This window comes from Equus quagga, chromosome 11 (assembly GCF_021613505.1).
Source record: "Equus quagga isolate Etosha38 chromosome 11, UCLA_HA_Equagga_1.0, whole genome shotgun sequence".
Classification (NCBI taxonomy): domain Eukaryota; kingdom Metazoa; phylum Chordata; class Mammalia; order Perissodactyla; family Equidae; genus Equus; species Equus quagga.
In genome coordinates, this window is record NC_060277.1 from 57,033,959 (window position 1) to 57,058,417 (window position 24,459).

Consider the following 24,459-nt stretch of genomic DNA (forward strand, 5'->3'; position numbering starts at 1 on the left):
TTTGGGGAGCAGGGCCCCAAGAGGTGTTTAAGGGGTTCCATCCCCCAGCCTCCTGGCCCGATCCCTTTCGTAGACAGAAAGGTAGCGGGAAGAAAGGTCCACTGATAAATTCTTCAAGAATTTAACCCTCATATCCGACTTCCTAACTGTCTTTAGATTATTTCTCTTACTTTTATTCTTCATCTTGGTGCTGTATAAAGTGCTTTGGGTGGGAATATGGATACCCGATTTCCATGTCTGTCTGTCGTCAGTAGTTCCTTGTATGACTGTGGACAATCTGGGAAATAAGGACATTAGGACTCCCTTTTCCCTTTTCTAATGGCCTCCAGAGCTGACAGGTAATTAAATGACACGTGCGCACTTACTACCCAGTAAGCACTCAGTAAATTGTTGATTTTCTTATTGGTTCATGACCAATAAGAGCTGTATTTTTCAGACCTGATTGATCCCAGGTTGTTATTTCCCAGGACAATTCTGAATCTGTTTCTCTGTGAGGAGGCAACTCCACTGACAGTGGTGTGAAACTCTCCACTGCCTTCCCCACCTCCTGCCTCTGGTTTTCAGCAACAACGCTGTCCTCAGGCAAGTCAACAGGAACCCAGGTTGGGTGGTAAATTACTGATAAAAACCCCTTAGGGAAGGAGTGTTTGGGCCTTGGCCCTGACCCAGAACAGCTGTGAGAAACATTGTGACAATCTTAGAGCTATGACAATAATAGTCCACAGTACCCTGGGTACAGTTGATTCATGGTTAAGAAAATGGGCTCTGGAGTCATGTTCTGTCTCTGCCATATACAAGATGTATGAACTTGGGCACGTTACTTAACCTTTCTAACTAGCTTCCATTTTCTTATCTGAAAACTGCAGATGATCAGTTCTGCATGTAAATTAAGGTCTTAGAGATCTCTCAAATCCACATCTTAACACCACCCTGGGCATGTCTCACATCACTACTCTTGCCATTCTCAGTACTACAGCCAGAACGAGCATCTTTAAATTAAAATCTGATCATGTCACTGCCCTCATTAAGGCTCAGGAGCTTCCCAGGGATCCTAGGATAATAATAGAACTCCTGCTGGCTCTCCAACCTTGCATCGCTTCAGCCAAAGTGGAACGCTTCAGCCAAAGTGGAACGTGTCTTATTCTCTCCCACCTCAGGGCCCTCACCATGCAGTTCCCTCTTTCTTCTTTCCTACTCCTCCTTCAGATCTCAGCCTCATCTCCTCCAGCCAGGCCAGGTGCCCTTAATGTATGCTATCATAATTTCCTACACCTACAAACTTGTCATGGTTTGTAATTAAACATTTCTATGATTATCTGATTCATGTCTGAAACAGAGGTAGGGAGACCTGTCTGTTTTATTCACAGTATGTAGTAGCTGTTCATTACATGTGTACATTAAATAAATGATCTTAAACAAATGTAGGAGGGAGGAATTTTTTTTTTTTGAGGTAGATTAGCCCTGAGCTAACTACTGCCAATCTTCCTCTTTTTGCTGAGGAAGATGGCCCTGAGCTAACATCCGTGCCCATCTTCCTCTACTTTATACGTGGGATGCCTACCACAGCATGGCTTTTTGCCAAGCGGTGCCATGTCCGCAACGTGTGGGGATCCGAACCAGCGAACCCCGGGCCACCGAGAAGCGGAACGTGCAAACTTAACTGCTGCACCACCGGGCCGGCCCCCTTTTTTTTTTTTTAAGGAAGATTAGCCCTGAGCTAACTGCTGCCAATCCTCCTCTTTTCACTGAGGAAGACTGGCCCTGAGCTAACATCCATGCCCATCTTCCTCTACTTTATATGTGAGATGCCTACCACAGCATGGCGTGCCAAACAGTACCATGTCCACACCCGGGATCCAAACCCGTGAACCCCGGGCTGCCAGAGCGGAACATGCACACTTAACCGCTATACCACTGGGCCAGCCCAGGAGGGAGGAATTATTTATCTTTTACAGATGGGAAATTGAAGGCTTAGACAGGTGAAGTGAGTTGCCAAAGGATGCACAGTCAGGATCCAAATCCTGCCCTTGTGTGCATAACAGCTGTTCCACATTGCATAGCCGTTGTTGGGCTCAACTGAAGGCAAGCTTGATCTGTCACAAGTGCCAGGCCTTGATGACATGGGAGGGATGAGAAGTCAAAGTTTTGAAATCAGAATTAAGAATCATTTCCCAAAGTGCAGCACCTTTCTTTGAAAAAACACAAACACTTTGCACGTAACATCTGCCAAATACAGCATAGTCAAATTTCCCCAAAGACAAGCTGGTGTCAAGTTATGGGAAATCTTGGAAAAATTTGTTTCAGAAGAGTAGACAGGAGACTGGCTACATCCTTAGGGGGTGAATCAATCACCTTGAAGAGATGGAGCCCGTGTCAACAGATTGGAGAGAATGGGAGGTTGGAAGGCACAAGTGGAGAAGGGGTGTGGGGATAGGGTATGGGTAGGCGGTAGGGGTGGGGGTGGGGAAGGCTGTGCCTTTGTTGGGAACAGAAGGAAAGGACACATGAGAGTTAAAGGCACTGGGACATTTGATCGTGGACAGTTCAGAAATGAAAGATGCATATTTGTATAAGCTGCATCCAAGTGGATGTCGGGGGGGGCTGCGCAGCCAGGCAGCGGCAGTCTCTAAGACCAGGTGGCAGGATTACCGGGCCCACCCGGGTTTGCAGTGGACACCATCAGTCCACCACCAGGAGTCTCACCAGCAGCACTCAGTGGAATAAAGGGCAGAACATGAGGGGCTGCCCAACATCAGGGACCATTTAAGGCAGGAGGTTCAGGGAGGCCCAGATGTTGGGGATGCATGTGGACAAAGGTAGAAGGTGAAGCCAGCAGGGAGATGAGAAGCAGAGATGGAAAGTAGAAGGGACGACCAAGTTTCTAGAGGGTTCGGGAGGCAGCATCTGGAAGTTTCCAGTAGACTGACAGAAGAGTGTGCCTTCTTGCAGCATTCAGCCCTTCTGGATGTTCTCATGAGAATGAGGTCGAGCACCCCAGCTTCCCAGGGCTGTGGCGCTGTCCAGCCAGGTATAGCAGCCCAGGGTCAGCCTCACAGCGTGACTGAATGAATCCACAGATTCCCCCTTTGCCTGTGGTATTTCAGCCAGATCCCTTTGGACCATTAGCAACAGAAAGCTACTGGAGTTAAAGTAAAAGAAGATTGAATGCAAGAAGTCAGGATACTCTCACAGAAGGGGACCTCAGAAACCCTCACAGGTCCTGGAATTAGGGACATTAGGGGCCAGAAAGCCAGCAAGAAGAAAGCTGTCTCTGTGTCAGTCTGTCTGTCCTTTTGTCTTTTTTTTTTCCCCCTGGATCCCATCTCTGCTTCTGTCTGTGTGTCTGCCTCATCCCTCTCTTGCTCTTTCTACTTAACCTCGTACCTGGCCGGTCCATGACTCCACAGCCAGCTGTGATGGGCATTCATCCTGTGGCTCCAAGCTCACATTTCTCAGAGGGAGAATATGAATGGCCAGCTTGGGTCCATATCCACCTACGCACTGGGCAGCTTCTGGTATGTACAGATATGACATGAGTACAGACGTGACTGCCTGGAAGGGATGGGGCTCTGCAGGCTGGTATGACTAGCTGGGCCTGCTAAGGATCATGATCAGTGGTTGGTGCCAAGAAACCTGAACAAGGATGAGCGCAGAAAGCCAAAGGCCTGAGATGGCCACAGCTGTAAGGAAGCTTAGCTCCAGAAGCTCAGGAGACCAGTATGGACACCAGTCCTCTTGTCTGGGGTAGAGTCACAGCTGTGGTTGGGGCCAAGGGGTGTACCCCTGAGGATGGGCACCAGGCAGGATGGGTATAGCTGGTTGCCAGGGAAGCCCTGGAGCAGCCTTGGTGCAAATGTACAAACCTCTGGTCCAGTGGGCCAATGGGTGGGAGAGAGTAGTTTTCTGAGTGTCCTTGGCCACCATGATGCTTCACAACACCTTAAAGGGACCCCAGCCAGAACAGGTCCTCCAACAAAGGCAGAAGCAGATTGTGGGAGAGGAATGTGGTGTTTTTCAGGGAAGATGAACCGACTGTGCAACTCCATGGAGCCAAGAGTGATGGACGATGACATGCTCAAGCTGGCCGTGGGGGAGCAGGGCCCAAGGGAGGAGGCCGGGCAGCTGGCCAAGCAGGAGGGTATCCTCTTCAAGGATGTCCTATCCCTGCAGCTGGACTTCCAGAGTGCGTATCCCGGGTGGGGCGGGCGCACCAGGCAGGGCCCCAGCTTTCTCCGCCCCACCTTCTAGACCTACAATGCCACACAGTGTCCGTAGAAAAGAAAAGTCTTCCACTCCGAATCTAGGTGAACCACAAAGGTCACCCTGTTTCCACCACGGACTCCATATCCATGTCCTTAGAGTGAGGCCCCTGGCAGGCGGAACCTAGGAGGCTGGTCCCAAGCAGCCAGGCAGGAGCAGTGGGGAGGAGAGTACATCTACTGGGAGAGCAGCTTCTGAGGAGGGGCTGGAATGAGGAGGGGTCCAGGGCCAGGAGGCAAGGAGGTGCCTCAGGAGGGGCAGGACAGCCTAGTGGGAAGATGCGGCTGGGGACCAGGCAGATCCTCAGTGCCCCCATCCCTGAAATGGGATGATTGCAGCCTCTGTCTCTAGCACTGGTTGGGAGGACAAGGTGAGACAACAGTGTCTGGCTCGCTCAAGAAGGCCAGTGGAGGTGGTGAGAGGAAGCGAGGGAGGTGGGCAGGGGTCCTGCAGCCGCTCATGTTTGGTGCAGGCAGCCCACAGCAGAGTGAGCTGGTCAGATTCACATTCCTGCTCTATCCTGGGCTCTGACGCTGGCCTGCCAGGTCATCTACTCAGTAACAAGGAATTCTTAAGGCCCTGCCTCAGCCGGCTTGTGCCAGACCCTGGGGACACAGCAGTGGGCAAGGTAGGCATGGCCCTGGCCCCAGGCTCCCGAAGGCCACAGGCCTCCCCAGAGCACGGCACCCAGAGCAGCGAGGGCCCCTGAACCCCAGCCGCCACAGTGGTGAAAGGGTTGAAGGGACTGCAGAATGGCTGTCACCAGAGGGGCTTTTGACTGCCTTCCTTTTGCTGCCCCTTCCCCGACCTGAGGTCCTTTCAGCCAGTATTTATCAACTGCCTGTGTTATATCAGGTGCTCTTCCAGGCACTAGGATGTAGCTGTGAACAGAAAGACAAAACCTGTCCTCACAGAGCTGCCATTCCAGTGAAGGACAAAAATACAATAAAGAAGGGGAATAATAGTGCATGCTGAAGGTGATACGTGCTGTGGAGGAAAATAAAGCAAAGAGGAGAAAAGGGGAACTGGGGGTGAGTGTGGTGTTTTATCAAGGGTCAGAGGCCTTACCAAGAAGGTGACAATTGAGCAAAGACTAGAAGGAGGTGAGGAAAGAAGCCACATGGAGATCCGGGGAAAGCATTTAAAGCAGAGGGAACAGCCAGGGCAAAGGCCCTAAGGCAGGTGGACCTGTGTGGAGAAGTCAGAGAGGTTGTGGGGTCAGCTCACATCAGCCTTGGGGGCAAAGGAAGGTGTTTGACATTTATAGTGAGTGAGGTGGGAGCCCTGGAAGGGTCCTGAGCAGAGGAAGGACAGGATGGGACTTAGGTTTTCACAGGATCCTGCTGGCTGCAGGAGGATAGACTGTGGGGCCCAAGGGCTGGAGCAAGGAGTCTAGTGACACAGCCACTTCTGTGGTCCAGGGAATGATGACGGTGGGCTGGGACCAAGACGGTGGCAGTACAGGCAGATTCTGTGTCTATGTTGATTAAATTGGCTTTTTGGGCAGTCCTGTCACTTCAGTGACATCAGGAACACACCTCTCTACCTATGGGCGATTATCCAACCCCCCATATATGGGCATTAGGGGTTCCCACTGTCCTTCTGTCCCCATGTGCCTGTAGATATTTCTTTAGGCATGCACAAACACAGTGTATCTTTGCAGACAGATTCCAGAGTCAAAGGGCACAGACATTAAATATTTCAGTAAATATGGCCAAATTGCCCTACATAAAGGCGGAGCTAGTTAATCGACCCTCCCACCAGCAGTGCACAAGGGGGCATTCACCCTGCAGCCTTGATTCTCTTTGTCACACTGCAGAAGGAAGAAGGAGGGCCCCTGCCCATGTCCTGTGCCCCAAGCTGTTCCAGCCCCCAGGGCAGCCCCTTAGCCTGGCTGACCCCGGAGGCAGTGCAAGTGAGCCCCCTGCCCTAGGCAGGTCCAGCCCACCCCTACACCCCTGACATCCCCCCACGGGCCTATTAGGTCCTGCTGTGGTTCTGGCAGCGGCACTGATAGGGACTCGGAGCTTCACGAGGCTCAGCCCACATCTCCAGGGCACCCTCACGCTCCAGGGCAAGGCAGTGGAGTTGTGGGGCCTTTTGTATGGTTAGTGTTGGTCCTCTCAATCCTCCAATATGCTGGAACCAAACTCTGACCCTAACGGGAGGCTGGAATCAGCCCAGGCGTCTCCTCCGATTGTTTCAGACATCCTCCGCATTGACAACCTCTGGCAGTTTGAGAACTTGAGGAAGCTGCAGCTGGACAATAACCTCATTGAGAGGATTGAGGGCCTGGAGAACCTCACCCACCTGGTCTGGCTGGGTAAGGCCCCTTCCTATGTGTGTCCACCTTAATCAAGGGGAGACCCTGCCAAGGTTATTGCCTTCCCAGGCAATAGTCAGCTGCCAGCCCAGCATTACCTTGGAGGCAGCAGAAGCTCTGTCTGCCGGGAGTGAGAAAGCTGCTCTTTTTAAAAGTCTGGAGCCTGTGCTGGGCAAAGCAACAGTGTGCTTGGACACACCAGGACAGAATATTCTGCTCCCACCTGCCAAACCTCTGAGTCTGGGAAGGGGACAGAGGGGCAGCTGTGGACTCCTTCTAGTTACTCTAGACTCAGGTTGCCAGATAACCGTAGCCCCACCAGTCAGGGGACCCAGATCAAAGTAGATCAAATGGGAAAGAATCATCACAGCTGCTAGTGTGCATTGTCCGTTACTACTTACTAAGCATGGGACTGTGTGCTTGCCCTGTGCAGCCTTTCCATCCACACAGCATCCCAGTTATAGAGAGGAGCAAACTGAGTCACAGCAAGTAAATGGGGCATCAGGCTCCCAGCCCAGCTCTATCTGGCTCTAGAGCTCTGGCCCTCACTGCCGGAGCCACAGGGTTTGGTGAACTGTGTCTATCTGCTGGCCCTTAGGAGGCACCCTCACATCTGGTGAGAGGGACCTTACGGGGAGGGGGTTCTGGTGGGAGAGGTCTGTATAACTTTGTCTTATTTAGCCACCACAATAATCCTAAGAGATGGGAATCTGTTACCAATCTGATTCCAATCTACAGAAGAGGGACTGAGCCTCCAAGAGGCCAAGGCATTTGCCCAAAGCTATATGACCAAGAAATAGCAGAGCTGGGATGCAAACCTATGCCTGTCTGACCCCAAAGTCCACATGCCCTCCATCCTGTCAGACTGCTTCCGAACAGCAGCAGCCTGGTGCATCGCACACCTCCCGATTTGCAAACACCTGCTGCTGCAATAGTGCTGACGGTTGCGAGCCCCCAGCAACCCCACAGACAGGATTATGCTGCCATTTCACAGATGCAGCAGCTGAGGCAGAGAGGCTGGTGGGCTTGACCAATTCACATGCTACAGGCAGCACAGACAGAGCACAGCCAGGTCTCCTGACTGCTAGGCCCAGGTCTCTCACCCCAGGCACCCATTCCTCACACCCCAGCACCCATTAATGCTGAGTCCCAGGCGTGGTGGCCCACCTGCCTCGCCAGGAATCATCTGTCTCCACTGGAGATGAAGGAGGAGAAGAGGGTGCCGGGTTAGGCCAGACCCTGAGCCATGCCCCTCTGGCAGGCCGGCCGGCCACAGGCTGTCTGAATGCCGCATTGTTAGGCCAGAGCTACCAGGCCCAGCTGTCTCTCAGACGTAAAACAAGTGTCATGGGTTCCCATGAGACGCTCCTGTGATGCTTAGCGTTCCATGATTTTGGAGAGAGCAGAATTGGAAAGTTCTGGTAAGAGGTCAGGCTCCCCTCCTCAGAGCACTATGTCCAGCTGTAGTGCTTGTCACCCAGGGACCCAGCCAATGCCAGGAAGATCTGGGTCCCTGGGATGCAGGGGGGATGGGGTAGATGGCACTCCAATGGTCCAGCATAGCCCTCCACGTGCATGTACAAGCCCTGCTGGTGGCCCACTACCATCAGCTGCCCCAGGGCTGAGCATGTGCCAGAGCCAGCTAGTACTGGCTCTTGAAATCTGATTGTGTACATCTTGTCCCAATTTCGCATTCAGGGATGTTAATGTTAGTAGCTTGAAATTGGCCATGGTGGGAATATTTACACCACAGAAATTGTCATGCACTAGAAATCAGGGCTTCCTGCCACCCTCGCCACCCTGTTGTTAAACATTTACCATCACGCCACTAGTTCTGGTGGGGTGGGGCCAGGCCCCCAAAGAACAGAACCTGGCTGCATGCTGGGAAAGAAGTGGGCAGGCGTGGCATTTGGTAGGCCCCAGTTCAAACCCCAGCCCTGCCATGAACTAAGTGATTCTGCACAAATTATTTCACCCCTCTGAACCTCAGCTTCTTTATGTGCTGTGTGATCTTGGGCGTATTACCACCAGGCCCCTTTAAATCTGTTACCTCGTCCGTAAAGTGAGGGTGATGATACCTATGCTCTGAGGGTGAAATAGGTAAGGCACTCAGAGGGCCTTGCGTCGAGAAAGGGACAATAAATTATCATTAGTCTCAACTGTCAACAGGTGATAGGCCCTGCTATTACGACATGGATAAACTGACTTCCCAAATCACCTTTTAAATACGGTAACTTGCAGCTGTCATGATCGTATTTCCAAGCTCATGAAAGATTCCTAGTTGGGGCCTCTGAGACGTGGTGTTCCAGGACAGGGTTGCAGCCCCAAACCCAGCCAGCCCTGAAAACGTGTGGCAGGGAAAAAGTACTTTTATTCTCAAAGATGTGAAACTTGGGCTGGAGAGGATCTTGACATCTCAGTTGGGGTTTGGAGGAGCCTGAGTCAGCTATGATGTAGCTGGAAGAACCTGGCCTGTCGCGCGTTCAGGGAGGGGCCCTGGATGAACTCTGGCAGCATCATGGTTAGCTGTGTGGCTTTGGGCAAATCACTGAGCCTTTCTGAGTTTCAGCTTCCCAGTTGAGCAAATGAGGAGAGAAATTCCAAAGGGCGGCTCAGGGCTGTTCAGCACTTAATGCTAGACAGACAGGTGATATTATTACTAAAATGCTCATAGGAGTGAGGGAAGAGGACACGCTGCAACCGGCTCCCCCACTCCAAGGTGCACTTTTTCGGACCTGCTAGTAAGCATTCCATCCCAGAGCAATGACGGACCATAGATGTGAGTATTCGCCCAGATGTCCCCTGTCGGAAAGATGAGTGGCAGAACTGGAGAGGGTGGTGAAAGTCAGACTGCGGGAAGAATTTGTGCAGGGCTTCTAGAAAACCATAAGCCATCAGACAGTGAGTCAGTTCCAGGCCCGAGGGCTTGGTGCTGGCTCCCGGGGCATAAGTAGCCCTGATGGGTTTGTCTCAGAGCAGTCTACCCCCTAACTCATCACCGGACCCTCACGGCCCTCTTCCTTCCAGACCTGTCCTTCAACAACATCGAGGCCATCGAGGGGCTGGACGCCCTGGTGAACCTGGAGGACCTGAGCTTGTTCAACAACCGGATCACCAAGATCGACTCTCTGGATTCCCTTGTCAAGCTGCAAGTGCTGTCACTGGGCAACAACCAGATCGGCAACATGATGAATGTGAGTGTTCAGGTGGCAGGGCCGGGACTGCCACCTGCAGGCAGAGGGGAAGCCAGGCACTATAGTTGGGGGAGTGGCTGGGGCGGTCTGTGGCAAGGGGAAAGGCAGGCCTAGCCTTCCGGATCGTCCCCATTTCCTAGAAAAGCCAGAAATCCAGATTATTCCATGAGAGATTTGATAATGTTTACACACCATGCTTAACCCAGCAAAGCCCACCTATGGGGGCAAGTTTGTTCCTCTGCCTTGGTGGGGTCTCTCTTTCCCTGAGCCCCACACTCACTTAACAAACATTTGCTGAGGTGAGGACGTGGGGCATTTTTCCTATGCCCAGTGGGTACAGAGACCCACAAGGTATGGTCTCTTTGGGATTGACCAGCATACACTCACATAATCAAAACACAAGGTGACAAGAAGCTGGTGTCCTCCCCAGGGTGCCAGACTTGTGTACCTGTGAGGCGGCAGAAGTCAATGGTCATTTGGGGGAAGGTGGGCTGCCCCCCCAAACACCCCAACAACAGGTTCACGCAGCAAGCTAGGTCAAGACCCCGGCAGCTGGGGATGTGGCAATGTTCATAAGGGTCCTGTGTCAGAGATGACATTACCACGGGCTGGCCCGGTGGCACAGTGGTTAAATTCTCACATTCCACTTCTCAGCGGCCCGGGGTTCGCCGGTTCAGATCCCGGGTGTGGACATGGCACCGCTTGGCACACCATGCTGTGGTAGGCATCCCACATGTTAAAGTAGAGGAAGATGGGCATAGATGTTAGCTGAGGGCCAGTCTTCCTCAGCAAAAAGAGGAGGATTGGCAGTAGTTAGCTCAGGGCTAAAAAAAAAAGATAACATTACCAGACTGCCCCTCGGACAGAACTGTAGCTGGGACCTGCTTCTCCAGCCTGCCTGCCAGTCCTGGTTGCTGTTCAGTACCCTTTCAAGATTCTTTTTCTACTTGGCTCAGTCAGATGGCCTGGGTCCAAAACCCAGCCTCATGCCCCACAGCTTGAGTCCGCCACACCTCAGTTTCCTCATCTGTAAATTGGAGATAATGGCCACAGCCCACCTGCCAGGCTCTCGCAGGAATCAAGTGAGCTGATGAGCTAAGGACTTCATCAGCGCGGGGCTGGAGTGCATGCCTAACAGGAACAGGACTGCTGTAGCTGAGATCCTTCCTAGAGCAGAGCATCAGGAGAGGAGAGGTGACTTCTGATCAGGCTCCTTAAAAGATGATTGCAATTTTGTCATCCAGCAGAAGGAAAAGGCTTCCCAGGAGGAGGGAATGGTGTGAGCAAAGGCCTGGAGGCGCACTTGGGCTGCCTGCCCGGGAATGCACAGCACCCTGGAAAGGCCCAAGGTCACTGGGTGTGTGACGCAGGGCGGCACCCAGGGCTGGCCGGCCACAGCAGCAGAGCGGAGCTGTGGAGGGCTTTTGTGCTGCGGTGTGTCCAGGGCAGGACTGCGTTTTGGAAACCACCATGAGGATGGATTTGAAGAGGATCATGGGAATGGGTGAAGCAAAGATGGCACCATCAGAAAGGTGCTTTGCCTGCTGAACAGAAAAGCTCGCCCTAAGCAAGCTGAAAGCATGGCTGAGGCAAGGACTTGGGTGTGGGTGGTGTGTTTGGGAGGTGATCTCGGGAAGCTGGAGCAACCCAGAGGGCAGGAAAAACCAACCTGCAGGTGGTTACTAAGGCTGCTGCAGTAGGTAAGGGGACTCAATTCTGCTGGGTCTTCAGAAGTGTCCAGAATGCCCCCCAGAAGTGAACATCTGAAGGGCAGGGAGCCTGAGGCATCGTTTATCCCCCAACCCGGCCTGTCCTTCAGGAGCTAAGGGACGCCTGGGAGTGGGGATTAAGTCCCTCCTGCCCTTGTGTCTGGGTGGGCCTCAGAGAGCTAAGGCGGAGAGAGATGAGGTGGGTGCGGTCAGCAAGAGTTCATCACAGCTGCGCCTGAGGCGGGAGCTGAGCCAAGCCCCAGCCACAGACCATGAAGACGTTTACCGCCATGATTGCTGCCCTTGTGAGGAGGGCAGGCTTATCACCAGGGCTTGGAGGACGCGGGTTCTTTCTGCCACTTGGCCCTGCCATCCTCAGCATCTCCCTGGGCTGATTCTCTTCATGGTTGTAGTCAAGCAGTCAAGACCACAGGCTTCCTTGTCCACATCTAGCAGGACAGAGAGCACAAGAAATCTCCCCCAGCAGTGACCCTTGAGTCTGATAGCAGCCCACACCTACCCTCAGGCCAGTACCCTAGCAGGGTGATGGCCAGCCTGGGTGGCCTAGATGAATGTCCTGGAGTGGGTTAAGCACCAACTTCTTACCTGTATTTAAGTTTGTCTAGTGGGACCGAAGCCCGGACCTGTGTAATCTCAGAAGTTCACCCTGCACAGCAGACAGGAGGATGCAGCCGCGCCAGCGCCCCTTCAGGGTCCAAGTCCTCACTGCTGAGCCTGCCTTCTGCTTTCTGGGGGCGGGGCAGCCAAATGCTGGCCAGTCAGACTGTTGGGTGAGGCATGGAGGGGCCAGGTAAACTGAGTCAAGAGCTGAGATTTAACTAGTCACTGACTATCTGGCCTTGGGCCAGTGACTTAGAGGTCTAGGGGCCCATTTGCCCACCCGTAAAATGGGAATAACAATAGCCCTAGCCCATAGGTTATTGTGCCTAATATAGGGCCTGGCACATAGTGGCTACACAGAAAGTGATGGTTATTCAGGAATTTTCAGATTAAGGATTAGCCCCAAACAGCCCCAAATCTTGCTGTTTGAAAACCTTCCGAGCAGTCAGAGCTGTTCCTGCCTAGGTAAGTCCAGTACCCCTGGGCCTACATGTCAAGGGATCTCTTCTGACTTGTTCCCATTTGTAGACTTTAATGGACCCCACATCTGCTCCCTAAAGGCCAGGCCTGGGTGTGGTGGTGGGCACCAACTCGCAGTCCGTGCCCAGGTCCTGCTGTGGATGCCCTACTCCCTCCCCTGGCCTTGGGTAGTCTCCCACTCGATCCCTGCAGGGACTGGGCAGGAAGAAACCCCATCCGCTTTTCCCAGTGGTTTGCTGGGAGCCAGGTGGCCCCTTGAGAATATGAAAGAAGCAGGTAAACTCAGTCCACAGAGAGAAAGAGGAAGGAAGAAGGCACCTGGGGAGAAGCAGCCAGGGAGTGCTGAAGTATCTGGGTCCAGATTTCATTGTTCTGGAAGCCTGGCCAAATCCCAGAGATGCTGGGGCCCCTGGATCCTCTTCGCCTAATAGGCATCAGCCCTCAGTGACTTGACCTGCAGAGTCCTTGGTGAGGGCTCGGCGAGCCGAGGAATCAAAAGAAAGATTTCTTGGACTCTCAAGATCTGGCAGTAGTGCTCTTTTATTCAGAGAATAGCATGGAGTAGCATGGGGACAGGACCCATGGGCAGTAAAGAGCTGCAGCCATGGGGACAGGACCCATGGGCAGTGAAGGGCTGCAGGCATGGGGACAGGACCCATGGGCAGTGAAGGGCTGCAGCATGGGGACAGGACCCATGGGCAGTGAAGGGCTGCAGCATGGGGACAGGACCCATGGGCAGTGAAGGGCTGCAGGCATGGGGACAGGACCCATGGGCAGTGAAGAGCCACAATGGGTTGAGGGTAGGGCTAAATTTAAGACATAGGTATGTGAGTTGTCTCTTTACAAGACAAAGGAAAGATTATGTAAAAAAAAAGTCATTAAAATGGTATCAATGTGGATAGGGTCTGGTTATCGGGTAGTCCTATAACTTTTAGATAAGAATCAGATCGGATCAGGTCAGGAGTCCTATGCTTCCCGGAGGATGATATAGATCCAGATCCCTATGTAGGGCAGGATGCCTTGGGCTTCTCCCTGGGGCAGCCTTGATTGTCATCATCCTGACAGAATAACCTATGGGCTGCTAGCATCTTTGATTTTAGCCCTTCTCCGTACTGTGTATCTGACATCTAATTATATACTTTCTTGTTATTTATTTGCTAGGATTATTTTAATACCTGTTTATTGCATAAAAACAAGCAGAGGTTTCAGTAGGACTCAGGGCACACAGGGAAGAGCCTCTGTGGCTCCTGCGTCAGTCCCTGCTTCCCCTTCCAGAGGCCACAGCTACTTCGAAGTTGCACATGTGTCTTTCCAGGCATCTTGTTGTTTAAACATTTTGTGCAATTGTCTCATCTGTCTGGCTACCCTCCAAGTGCCTGCCTTCAGTCCCATCTCCTCCGAGTCATCCATTCCCACTTTGCTGGATCATTCCGCCACTTAGATGGCATGATGCATTTTCCCAGTCTCCCATGGGTGGACTTTGGAATGGTTTCCAACCTCCTGCTGAGTCACGCAGGCTGCAGTGGATGTCCTTGAACAGGGCTACTTCGCATCTGGATGAGGGCATCTGTAAGATAAATTCCTCCAGGTGGAATTGCTGGGCCTGAGGGCATGTGCATTTTTTATTTTGATGGATCTTGCCAAATTGCCATCTATAGAAGTAGGAGTGTTTACAAACCTACCAGCAATTATGAGAAAGCCCATTTCTTTTCACCTTCCACAACACGCTTTCTTATCAAACCTTTCTCTCTTTGACAATCTAAAAGATGAGAAATTAAATCTCATTGGGAGAGCTCTTAAAAATGAAATCAGATCCTGTCTCCCCAGTCCGTAAATACTTACAGCTCCAATGGCTTTCATTGTTCTTAGAACAAAATCTAAACTCTTGACCGCAGCCTACAAGGTCAAGCGCTGACCTTGTCTCCAGTCTCCCGCAGGTCCTTCCTCCAGCCGCCCCACCACAGGGCGCTGCAGGAAGGCCCCTCAGGGACTTTGCCTGTGTCCTTTTGATGCGGGGTTGGTGAGCCGAGGAGTCGAAAGAAAGATTTCTTGGACTCTCAAGATCTGGTAGAGCTCTTTTATTTAGAGAATAGTGTGGAATAGCATGGGGACAGGACCCATGGGCAGTCAGGCTGCTGCGTGGGGACAGGGCCCACAGGCAGGAGGAGCCGCTGCTGCCGCCCCCGCTACTGCTGCCATGGGGACAGGACCCATGGGCAGTCAGAGCTGCTGCTGGCATGGGGAGCTGCTGCTGCCGTGGGCATGGGGACAGGACCCATGGGCAGGCAGAGCTGGTGCGTGGGGACAGGACCCACGGGCAGTCAGAGCTGCTGCTGCTGCCCTGAGTTGAGGGTTAGGGTTAATTTTATAAGGCATGGGTATGTGAGTCATGTCTTTACAAGACAAAGGAAAGAACATGGAAAAAAAGTTAAAATGGTATCAGTGCAGGTGGGGTCTGGTCATTGTTTGATCCCATGACTTTTAGACAAGAATCAAATCGGGTTAAGTAAAGGTCAGAAGCCACCACCCTAAATCAGTTACATGAGATTGCCAGACAGCAACCAACTTAAGTTCTTGCCTTCCCCATTAAGAGTTTCTAGGGACAAGGTCATCTCTCTTCTTCCTGATACAGAGAGGGAGGTACCTTTTACAGATAGAGATTTACCTTACAAATGTAAATGTGTCCCAAAAAGGGCAAGTTCCATTCCCAAGAGCCTCCCTCCCTGTCCCAGTTTATCAAAAGCAATCAGCCCCAAACAGTCCCGATGCCAAAGAGACATATCCTGGGGTTGCCAGTTTCAGGTCCCTACAAGGTCATCCCCTCTTCCTTCACAAATGCAAATATCTCTCAAAGAGCAAGCAAATTCCAGTCCTCAGAGCCTGCTTCTCATCAGCAGTTTTAAAAGTAACCAGCCTAAAATCCTCATCACTTTCTGCTCCTGAGAATGCACTCTCCTCTGCTTCTCCACGGCTGGCTCCCGTAGGTCTCAGATTAATGTCACCTTCATAGAGACCTCTGTGTCCTCTACTGAAGAAAGGTCCTTCCTGTTATTTTCTCTCATGGCCCCTCTTTATTATCTTATAGAACTTTCCCCAAACTGTCATGATTTTATTTACGTTTACCTTTTTTTTTTTTAAGGAAGATTAGCCCTGAGCTAACATCTGCTGCCAATCCTCCTCTTTTTGCCAAGGAAGACTGGCCCTGAGCTAACATCCGTGCCCAGCTTCCTCTACTTTATACGTGGGACGCCTACCACAGCATGGCTTGCCAAGTGGTGCCATGTCCGCACCTGGGATCTGAACCGGTGAACCCCGGGCCGTCGAATTGGAACATGCACACTTAACCGCTGTGCCACCAGGCGGCCCTTATTTACTTTTAAAAATGTTCTTGTGCCCTGCCCCGAGAATGTCAACTTTTGCTATAAGGGCAGTGACTATGTGGGCTTTGTTCCCACTGTGTCCCGAAGGCCCAGCATGTGCCTGAGGCGTCACAGGTGCTTAATAATGTTTATTGAATAAATAAATGACTGAAAGAAATTCCTTCAGAAAAGCATGCCAGGTTTCTTTTCTATCTTTTGCATAGTACAGTGTCTAGGTGTTCAGAAGATGCTATCAGAATGAAATATTAGGGGCCGGCCCCATGGCCGAGTGGTTAAGTTCATGCGCTCCACTTCAGCGGCCCAGGGTTTCACCGGTTCGGATCCTGGGCGCGGACATGGCACCGCTCATCAGGCCATGCTGAGGTGGCATCCCACATGCCACAACTAGAAGGACCCACAACTAAAAATACACAACTATGTACTGGGGGGCTTTGGGGAGAAGAAGAAGAAGAGGAAAAAAAAGAAGATTGGCAACAGATGTTAGCTCAGGTGCCAATCTTTAAGAAAAACAAGAATGAAATGTTAGCTATCTGGTTGACTTTTTTCCCATTTTACTAAAAATAGAATATAGGAAGAATAAACCACAGTTAGGGGAATGTTCCACTAGCTATTATCCAGTTAATCCAAGGTTAACTATAAACTGGCTTCCATTTAACTTGAGAAATTTGGACCTTTCCCAGGGCTTTACAATCTAAATGGCACAGCTCTCCTGAGTGAGCAGTAATGATGATAACAGCCGCAACCACTGTTTAGTGAGTAGTCCAGAGGTGCTCTTCTGAACGTTTTTCATAGCTGATCTCCTTTGGTCCTTACTGATGAGGATTTTTAGGCTGCTTAATTTTAAAATGGCTTATGATGAGGATTTTTAGGCTGGTTAGTTTTAAAACTACAGATGAGATTCAGGCTCCAAGGAGTGGAATTTGTTTGCCCCTTTGTTGGGAAACATTTACATTTCTAAGGGAAACCTCTATCTGTGAAGATGCCTCCCTCTCTGTGCCAGGAAGAAGGGGGGATGGTCTTATCTCTAGAAGCTCTTAATCAATGCCAGAGGCAAGAACTTAAGTTGGTTGTTGTCTGGCAATCTCATGTAACTGATTTAGGGTGGTGGCTTCTGACCTTTACTTAACCCGATTTGATTCTTGTCTAAAAGTCATGGGATCACCCAATGACCAGACCCCACCTGCACTGATACCATTTTAACTTTTTTTCATGTTCTTTCCTTTGTCTTGTAAAGAGATGAATCATATACCTATGCCTTAAATTTAGCCCTAACCCTCAACTCGGGGCAGCAGCAGGAGCTCTGACTGCCCGTGGGTCTTGTCCCCACGCACCAGCTCTGCCTGCCCATGGGTCCTGTCCCCATGCCAGCGGGGGCAGCAGAAGCAGCAGCAGCAGGAGCTCTGACTGCCCGTGGGTCCTGTCCCCACGCACCAGCTCTGCCTGCCCATGGGTCCTGTCCCCATGCCAGCGGGGGCAGCAGCAGCGGCTCTGCCTGCCCATGGGCTCTGTCCCCATGCCAGCGGGGGCAGCAGAAGCAGCGGCAGCAGAAGCTCTGACTGCCCATGGGTCCTGTCCCCATGCTATTCCACACTATTCTCTAAATAAAAGAGCACTACTGCCAGATCTTGAGAGTCTAAGAAATCTTTCTTTCGACTCCTCGGCTCACCGACCCCGCATCACTTACAACACCTGTAACAGACATAACATCCTCATACCCATTTTACACATGGGAATTGAGGCTCACAGATGTTAGGTAGCGTGACCAAGGTCCTATAACCAGCATTTGAACCCAGGTCTGCTGATTCTTTGGAAAGCCCATGCCTGACCGAAGGCCTCAGTACAGCATCCAGCCTGGAACTCCTGAGCTTCCTCCACGCCTGTCACTCCACCCAGTGCTGAAGGCACTGTGGCCAGGCTGCAAACTCCAGCAGAGTACAGAGGACATGGGCTGCCAGGTACGTTTTAAGGCCTGCAGCAGCCAAGAAAGTGGGCCTTTCTCCACAGATCATCTACCTGCGGCGGTTCAAGGACCTGAGGACACTCAGCCTCTCTGGGAACCCCATCGCCGAGGCAGAGGATTACAAGATGTTCATCTGTGCCTACCTTCCCGACCTCGTGTACCTGGACTTCCGGCGCATTGACGACCACATGGCAAGTGTCTCCCTCTGGGTCTCCGAGCTCTGTGAGTCAGTCTTTAGGCACCCCAGGTTCTATGGAAAGGGGCACTGAGGTGGAACTCCCCGTCCGCACGAAGAGGAGAGAAAGGGCAGCTCCCTCTTCCTACCCCCTTTTACCTGCCTCTGTCTGTGATTGCTGCAGAAGCCTGGTGGGAACTGTCTAGTGTGCTCACGGCAGCCACGCCCCCTCCACCTCACAGCCATCCTGTACTGTCTGGTTTTCTGGACAAAGAAGTTCAGGAGACCAAGTGAGGTTCAGCAATTAGCCAGCATCAGCAGCTCATGGCAGAGCCAGAATCTCCCCTCCTCTGTGTGACCTGGGAGCAATGTTAACAGCTAGCTGCTCTTGTGCACTTACGCACCAAGCACATTGTGTCATTTCAGCACAACCTGTGAGGCAGGCCTGCTCTCATCTGCAGCTTGCCGATGGAGAGTTGTCACAGGGAGATGACCCGCCCTGGGAGCTCACAGCCAGTGGTGGGCAAGCTGGGAATGGGACCCAGGCAGTCTGGCAGCAGAGCCCATGCTTTCAGCCCCTGTGTGGGGCTCACTCGGCAAGGAGGGCCTTTCCCCTGTCCAGTGGCTGGTCTGTCCGCTAGCTGGTCTGTCCGCTGCATGCCTCTTTCCCACTTCCTCTGCTATGAGCTGGTCCCCTTTCACTTGTTTCTCGCTCTTTCTGGTGTGATCAGTTTGTGGGTACTTTCCTCATTGGAAAAAAAGAAGCTGGCCCAGTTGTGAGGACTTTGGTAGCAAGACCAGGATGTCTCTGCATAGTGGGTGCTAAGGAAACTGAGGACTGTGTGACCTGTCCACTCCTCACAGGAAGCTGGTACCTTTCCTGGGAGAAAGGAGCCTGTTTGGTTGCGCTGAGGTGATGGGGGAGCACCCAAGAGAGCCAGCGGAAGCAGGGAGGAAAGCTGGCCCACAGGTCTCAATGCTGACCTTACCCAGCCTGGACTGTGGGGCAGAGCCCAGCCCCCCGGTGGACCGTGCTGCCTTACAAATGTGGAGCCCTCCACTCATCGGCGCCTTTGTGGGAGGTCCACAGAGACATTGTGGGGGCTTTCTTTCATCCCCTAACAGTACAAGAATCTGAGATTTTGAATTCTAAAAATTCTGAAGTCTTATTTTTTCGTTTAGACAGTAAGTTTTTTTTTTTTGAGGGAGATTAGCCCTGAGCTAACTGCTGCCAATTCTCCTCTTTTTGCTGAGGAAGACTGCCCTGAGCTAATATCCATGCCCACCTTCCTCTATTTTTCATACGTTGGACGCCTGCCACAGCATGGCTTTTGCGAGGCGGTGCCACGTCTGCACCTGGGATCCGAACTGGTGAACCCCAGGCCGCCAAGAAGCGGAATGTGCGAACTTAACTGCTGCGCCACCAGGCCGGCTCCCCCCTTTTTTTTTGAGGAAGATTAGCTCTGAGCTAACTACTGCCAGTCCTCCTCTTTTTGCTGAGGAAGCCTAGCCCTGAGCTAACATCTGTGCCCATCTTCCTCTACTTTTTTATACGTGGGATGCCTACCACAGCATGGCTTGCCAAGCAGTGCCATGCCCGCACCCGGGATCCGAACCAGTGAATCCTGGGCTGCTGAAGCAGAACATGCACAGTTAAGCGCTGCGCCACCGGGCCGGCCCCTAGACAATAATTTGAAAGGCAACATGGGCTCAAATGCTTGGAATAGGCTAATGAGCTGTTGGGGGGTGTGTTTCGCTCATTATAAAACCATGGGACAGCCTAACACTGCACAGTTCCAAAGCCCCTCCCCAGGCATTTTCTCCTTGGTCCCTAGAAGTTTCCATAAAGGGCAGGCAGCACAACCTGGGCATCCCCATTGTGCCGAGAGGAAACAAAGGCTCCTTTCACTATTCAGAGACTTGCCTAGAAGCCTCAAGGTAGACAATTAGTAAAAGGTTGTAAGAGCAGAGTTCTGCAAAGCAGGGACACCTCAAACTCCCCTGTCTGCATGTAGTACTGCCTGTCCTCGGGCCAGCCACAGCCTGCCCCAAGCCCCCGCCTCTTGGTGCTGTAGAGCTTGGGCAGCAGGACAACCAGGCCTAGCCGCAGGCTGACCCGGGGCCAAGGTCAGGCTCTCGGGTGCCTCCCAGCTCCGTGGAGCTCTCCCTGAGGGCTCCCCCCACCCCCGTTCCCATCGGGCCACTTTTAAGTTGGAGCCCTGGACTGTGCCTGACGGCTGGCCCTCCCCTCAGTCCGGTGCTGAGGAACAGAGGAGAGTCCCAGCAGAGCACAGAATGGGCAGGGGCTGTAAGCTTGGGGCGCTTTGTGTGGGGAGCAGGGAGACAAGCAAGAGGGGCAGGGACCAGTCAGCAGGGCCACGCTGCGATTTAGGGTTTGTCCTGTTGAAGGTGGAGGCCCAAGGAGAATCCTGAGCAGTTTTCAGCAGAATTCATGATATGATCAGCAGTGCAGGGATCCGGTGACGGGTGTGGGGAAGAGAGGATGTAGGAGGAGAGATGTGGGACAGGGAGGGGGAGGCCGTGGTCCTGAGAGAGACAGAGAGAGGGGGTGATGGTGGCCCCACCCAGGGAAGGCTATGGGAATGGAGAGGAGAGGAGGCGCTGGATACTAGAGATATTTAAAAATGTAGGCATTTGTTGAAGTATAAGTATGTAAGGAAACAATGTAAATGTACAGCTCATTGAATAATAAGTGATCTTTAGAAGGATTTAACTTTGTGCAATTTAAGCTGTTTGCAGCCAAGGCCCAAGTTAAAGCATAAAACTACACTGATTCCTGTACTAGCATCATGTTTGGGCGTGAGGCTGGGACAGTGGAAGGAAAGCTCAGGATCTGGAATTGTACGGGCCCTGGGGAAGCCACTGCCTTCCTTTGTGGAGCCAACATGCCAGGAAGAGAGACAGACAATTAGATCATCCCACAGATACATGAAAATATCAGGAGGGAAGGACATGAGCTGAGATGTACAGGATGGGGGTTGGTGGTTATAGGGTGGCTTCCCCAGGGGAGTGGTTTTGAGCTGGGATCTACAGGACGGGCGGGAGTTGGCTTTGTGAAGGAGTGGCCCAGGCAGAAGGCAGAGCACATTCAAAGGCCCTGTATCAGGAGGCAGCACTGTGAGCAGGCCAGTGGCTGGAGCTTGGAGAGCTGGAGAGAAGGGGAGGGAGGCAGGGCTTTGCAGGCCACAGCAGGAGCTTAGCATTACCCTACGGCCAAGAGGAAGCCATAGAAGGTAAGCAAGGAGCTGACAAAATCAGGTTTGCATTTAACACACATTGCTCTGGCTGCTTGCTGGGGACGGGGTGCATGGGGGAGGCCAGCTAGGAGGCTGAGGCAGGGGTCCTGGCACAACATGATGTGACAGATTAGAGGGGCGATCCAGAGGTAGCACGGACAGGCCTGGGCACAGCCTGGGTCTGATGCTGGCTCGGGTGCTGGCTGGTGGGGCGCCACTCACCTCCACAGGACTCTGGGAGGACAGAGGTCTATCTTGGACATGGTGAGCTGGCAGTGCTCTTGAGGCAGCCAGGGGGTGTGAGGCCATCAGAAGCTCAAGTCTGGTGCTCAGAGCTGGAGTCTAGGCTGGTGGCAGAGCCCCAGTTGTCGTCCTAGGATGGAGGTGGGCACTGCTTGTGCTTGAAGCCTTGGCGCGCGTCAGATCACCTGGGTGCGCAGAGGGAGCTGGGAAGGGTGAGGGCTGAGCCCTAGTGGTGCCCGCAGTCTCTGGCAGCTGCAGAGGGTGCACTAGAGGGGTGTGGGGAGCCAAGAGGTGGCAGAGCACAGAGCCAAGGGCCAAGACCCTTGTGACCAGACCTGCAACTTGTTCTCACTCTTGAAAGAGAGGCAGACACCTGCTGAGGAGGGCGGTGGGGAGCAAGTGAGGCTGTGCATTTGGGCACTCATCACCGTGGCCCCCACCCCCACAGACGCCCTTCAGATCCTCGGCCTGCCATGCTGTCCCCCTCAGCCCCCCACTCCTCTTGGTCCTTCCCTGATTTCCCTTAGAATACTTAGAAAGAGCCATTCTTGTCCACACAGCCTCTAAAAGGGGACCCATCCAAATGCCCACCCACGCTTGGGAGGCCACAGGATGGCAGAGGCCCACATGGCTCAGAGGGACCAGATGTGCCCTGGTAATGATGCCACTTCCTCTTTCCCTATCAGAAAGAGCTGGCAGAGATGAAGCACCAGTACAGCATTGACGAGCTGAAGCACCGGGAAAACCTGATCCAGGCGCGGCTGGAGGATGAGCAGGCCCGGCGGGAGGAGCTGGAGGAGCACAAGGTATGCTCCGCCTGGAGGAGCCCTGCTCCCCACCGCTCCCTGCCCCTGCTCAAGGTTGCTGGCCACAGGGCGTCGGCCCAGTTCAACGAAGGTCAGCAGGACCCAGGCCCCAAAACCTGTCTTTTGATTGAAAACAGATGCTGTGCAGCCATGCCTGGCTCTCATGGAGCACAGAAATCATGCCCCATTGGCAAGGCCCAAGCCCGGTCACCATGGCCTGCCTGCCACCTTCCTGCAGGCCCAGCTCCATCTTAGCCCAGACCCCACGTGCCTTGTCTCCTCACGGGCATCCCTGCCTGCGGGGCGTGAGGGGGGGAGATTGTGCTGAAACATTCTGTCAGGGCAGCTCCTTTTCTTAAAATCCTTAGGCCTTTCCCCATGGCAGCCAGGAAGATTCAACTCCCTTACTCAGCACCGGCCTTGGATTCTTTCCTCCTTGCAGTCCCCACCCCTCCCTCCAGCCAGACCAAACCGTGTGTGACTTTCAGTTATATGCCTCTGGAGCTCCGCATGTGCCAGGCCCTTTGCCCACGTCCTTACCAACCCCCCCCCCCCCCCGCCTTCCTGGAGGGCTAAAGCCCAAGTGCAGTGGCCCTGTCTCCATGAAGCATCCACCAGCCCCAGTGCCCAGCACAGGGCCCCGCCTAGAGAGCCCTCCCCCGGAGCGTGTGGGATGAATCCATCCTGAGCCGGCCTGAGCCAGCTGTGTTTCCCACTGCAGGCTGCATTCGTTGAGCACCTGAACGGCTCCTTCCTGTTTGACAGCATGTATGCTGAGGATGTGGAGGGCAGCAAGCTGACCTGCCTGCCTGGTGTGAGTGAGCTCCTTGAGGCATATCCTTCCAAGTTCACAGCCACCTCCTCTGGCAGAGCCTGGGCCCCATGCCATCCACCTGCCCCTGCCTGGGGCAAGTCCCTTTCCACTCCGGGCCTCAGTTTCCCCATCTCTCTTGTGAGACCCTGGAAGGTAAAACCCCCACTTTGGGCAACGTACGCAAGAGGCAGTGCAGAGCCAGGTCTGCTGAGCTGCTTGGGGAAGTGCTGTCAAGGTTCCAGGGGACACCTGTGTGTCTGGTCAGCATGGCACAGGTCTGTCGTGCTTGACAAGCCAGGTTGTCAGCAATGGAAAATTGATTGAGATGTGTATCCATGGCACTAATCCTCGTTGCTCATATATGCTTGTTCCTGCTGTGAGCTTTGCATACACTATTTATAATTTTCTCAACTCCCTATTAGATATGTGCTATTAATTCCACTTTATAGTTGGAGAAGCTAAGCTCGAAGAGGTTGACTTGTCCAGGGTCACACAGTTAGAAACTGAGATTTGAACCCTAGTCTGTGGGTCTAAGAGCCTGCATCCTTTCTCGGTTGGTGGGAGCCCAGAGGATGTGATCTGCACTTGTCATCAAGGCCGTGGCCATGGTGACCTGCAGCTGGCTTAAACTGAAAGCTGAGGACTCAGGATAGATGGATAGTGCGGAGAGGAGGCAGTGAGTCACAGAGAGGGTCTGTGGAGCTACCTCGCTGGGTAGAGAGAAACTCACTCTTAAAAATGCAACATTCTTGGGGGGCCAGCCCTGTGGCCTAGTGGTTGAGTTTGGCACACTCTGCCTCAGCAGCCTGGGTTCAGATCCCAGGTATGGACCTACACCATTCAGCAGTGGCCTTGCTGTGGTGGTGACCCACAGGCAAAATGAAGATTGGCAACAGGCGTTAGCTCAGGGTGAATCCTCCTCAGCATAAAAAAAAAATAATAACTAACATTCTGAAAAGGGTTGGGGGCATGGGACTGAGCAGAAGGTGAAGAGCAGGACTCTGGGCCAGAGAGAGGGGCTCCCAGCCTGGCTCTGCCTCCTGACAGCTGGGTGACCTGCGCTTACATCTCGGCTGCAGCACCTGCCTGACCTCCACACCGCAGGTTCGGTCCTGCCCTCATGCTGCGGATGAGGAAACTGAGGCCCCGAGAGGTGAAGTGACTTTCCGGGGAGAAGCAGCAGCATGGCCACGACTTCAGCCTGAACCTCTGCTTCAAGCCCATAGTCCCCCACCTC

General features: G+C 52.9%; 1 protein-coding gene across 4 annotated transcripts in view; it reads left to right on the forward strand.

Annotated features, from left to right (window-relative positions):
- Positions 1–24,459, forward strand: part of DRC3 (dynein regulatory complex subunit 3) — a 39,284-nt gene that overhangs the window by 325 nt on the left and 14,500 nt on the right. The window contains exons 2-8 of one of the 4 annotated variants that reach the window (XM_046675776.1): positions 468–582; positions 4,019–4,183; positions 6,467–6,583; positions 9,611–9,777; positions 17,972–18,118; positions 22,289–22,408; positions 23,130–23,242. In XM_046675776.1, the coding sequence (XP_046531732.1) occupies positions 4,024–4,183; positions 6,467–6,583; positions 9,611–9,777; positions 17,972–18,118; positions 22,289–22,408; positions 23,130–23,242 (824 nt within the window). In that variant the 5' untranslated portion in view covers positions 468–582; positions 4,019–4,023. Of the gene's footprint in view, positions 1–467; positions 583–3,342; positions 3,516–4,018; positions 4,184–6,466; positions 6,584–9,610; positions 9,778–17,971; positions 18,119–22,288; positions 22,409–23,129; positions 23,243–24,459 lie in introns of those variants that run through there. The other 3 variants (XM_046675775.1, XM_046675777.1, XM_046675778.1) reach the window with 3 other exon arrangements.